We start from the raw sequence: 2,619 nt of genomic DNA, 5'->3' as shown, positions 1-2,619 counted from the left end.
GACCCTCATTAACAGAAGGCAAAAATTAAGCCCGCACGATATTAAGCCTGTTCTAATGACCCTGCCACTTCTAGTTTTCCGATCTAATTACTTCACATCCTTGCTCTCACTTGAGTACTATGGCTCTAAGTTTCATAACTTTCCCTACCCAGTAATCTCTAGCTAATTGAATGTCGTTAAAACGTAAAAAAGTAAACCTAGTCTTATATGAATTGTGATGAAGACTACAAATCGTGGTTGAAATAGTCATAAGTATAAGTGTGTTTTTCGAAAAACATTGCAGCTTGTATATCGGTGAAATTAAAAGGGAAACGTGTTCAAACTCATGTCATTAGGACACTCTATTAGGTCGCCCAAAGACAGTATATAATAGTATATAATAGACTTTTTGCGACAATATATTTATTAGCTATGAAATGGCATAAAGAAAATTAATAATATCACCATGTTTACTGCACTAGCTTGTTAGACATTAAAAAGAGATTATAACATTCCCGCAGCTCCTCGGTCAGCACCTTCGGAAGTTCCAGATCAACAAACCGCTTCTTGTCCTTCAGCGAGGCGAATATCTTCCAAGCGCAGATATCTCTCAGAATGCGCAGAGGATAGTGTATCTGCACCTCGATTCGGGTTAGTTTTCCATTGGCATCGATGTTGCTGTACCACGGTTCCGGATAGTAGACCGGTTGATTCTTTACCAGCATGCGTTCACCGGTGGACTTATCGATGAACACCCACGGGTGGGTAACGTACGTGTTGACCGGAACCTGGGCTGCTGCCTCAAGCGCGGAATAGTGAATGAATTTCGAGGAGTAATTTACCCAGTATATTTCCACGGTTCGCTGGGTAAAGTTTTTGAACAGGACGAAGGAACGAATCTCGGCATGGTCCGACTTTAAGTTGGGATCACCTTCCATTGTAACCGATACGATTGTTTGCTCAAAGGGTTTGCTTCATTTTGTGACACTAGACTGTTAACATTTCCATGCTGAACGATCTGTAAACAAACAATTACGTTTGTAGCGAAAGCAGACTAACTTTATTTCTAGTTCATGACTACGTGACTTTCCCTTTCCTGGTTGATATGAGATTGTAAGAAATTAAATCAGTGCGATGATGTGTACACAAATACGATACGGTTGCGATAAGGAACAACCACAACAGTGGACAAGGTTGGAATTCCATTTACATAAAATTTTCTTCGATTGACTGTGTATGTATACTAAAAATCACCTTGCAGTTATTTGTGTTCAGAATTTACCAACATTTTTAACTAACGAAGTACATTTGGGGTAACCAACCAAATCAATTGTCGAAACAAAGTTATTTGTAAAAGTGAACAATTTTAAATTGTTGTTCAATCAATTATACTGATGCGATGATTAAATGCAAAAGACAAATGTTATAAACCCTTCACGATTAATACGTACCTGTTTATTCACAATCTTTATTTGAAATTAATACTACATGTTCATTTGTTTACATCAAATTAGCACTGATACGACCGACACACTTCAAGCCAAGACGTCTTTCAGCAAACTGTAAACAAGCTGTCAAATGCTCCGTGTCACAGTCTGTGCCACAGAAGAAAAAACTATCGCGCTACACAAATCATGCAACATGTAGCAGATTGCCATGTGATACCTACCTACTTGGATTGTTACTGCTGCATGAGACACATTTCGTATTTGAACAAATTGACTCGATCGGCACTTTTTGAACAACGTGGCTCGCTTTGAAGATTTTTACCACAAACGTCCAGTGACTTTTTTCCAGTCTTCACAGGACACGAGGCTATTTCTTCACGTTTTAATATTTATAAAACTATTAAACTAGAATTACGAAAATGAGTTAAATTATCCTGTATCACATATCGAAATATTGTACTCAGATAGATTAACTCGACTCATGATTATAGTTTTCAAGCAGGAAACAGATGAGACAGCAGCACATATTCCTAACGGGTTTGAAACATTTGACATAAAGACGTGTAAATTTCATTGAGTTTACTCAAGCTGTAGAAGCAAACTATGGTTCGAAAGTGAATGGCCACCAAGACTGGACGCTCCACTACATCGAAAACTATGAAGCAATTCATAATTTCGAAAATGAATTTTCACGTACTTCAAGAGCTCCCGATCCTATCTTAGCGTTGCAGTTACTGAGTAGGGATGTTCGATTTGTTCCCGATTAATCTCACTGAATAATTGGTTAATCATTAATAATTAAATAATTTTTCAAGATTATTTGATATACCACGAATTAGTGTTGATTATTGGGCGAATCAAAATGCATCACGGAAAAAAACCCTCACATACTAACAGACATAACACTCGCAAGCAATACTTCGCCCGCATTATCGGTCATTTCAAATGTATTTGTAGTTGGGACTGTGGCTGCATTTGAAATTATGGCGCCACTGACATATAATCAACCATACGGAGGATAGACCACTAGTGAAAAATTGTTCCCAAGCCTGAGGGGTAACACACCAGCAAATGAGTGTTTGGGACCGTGGATAAAAGGTGGCGCTAGTGTTGTAGAAAATTACCTGGTAGACCTTTGCAAACTTTGACACAATAAAATATAATCCATTAGTAAGCTTTTGGCATATTTATT

General features: G+C 37.9%; 1 protein-coding gene across 2 annotated transcripts; it reads right to left on the bottom strand.

Annotated features, from left to right (window-relative positions):
* Positions 1-385: 385 nt before the first annotated feature.
* On the bottom strand, positions 386-1,545 carry LOC131682291 (protein Vhl). Of its 2 annotated transcripts, none has more exons than XM_058963672.1 (2): positions 1,431-1,545; positions 386-997 (listed from the first exon to the last, which is right to left on the bottom strand). In XM_058963672.1, the coding sequence occupies exon 2, from the start codon at positions 915-917 to the stop codon at positions 450-452; it is 468 nt and encodes a 155-aa protein (XP_058819655.1). In that variant the 5' UTR covers positions 918-997; positions 1,431-1,545; the 3' UTR covers positions 386-449. The 2 variants fall into 2 exon arrangements, with proteins under 2 accessions (XP_058819655.1, XP_058819656.1); XM_058963673.1 differs by lacking the exon at positions 1,431-1,545 and adding an exon at positions 1,061-1,197.
* Between the last annotated feature and the right edge of the window lie 1,074 nt (positions 1,546-2,619).

This window comes from Topomyia yanbarensis, chromosome 2 (assembly GCF_030247195.1).
Source record: "Topomyia yanbarensis strain Yona2022 chromosome 2, ASM3024719v1, whole genome shotgun sequence".
NCBI classification, from domain to species: domain Eukaryota; kingdom Metazoa; phylum Arthropoda; class Insecta; order Diptera; family Culicidae; genus Topomyia; species Topomyia yanbarensis.
This window is presented reverse-complemented; position numbering and strand designations above follow the sequence as displayed.

Coding starts and splice junctions, on each gene's coding strand:
- LOC131682291 (XM_058963672.1), bottom strand. CDS start 917: ATGGAAGGTGATCCCAACTTAAAGTCGGACCATGCCGAGATTCGTTCC.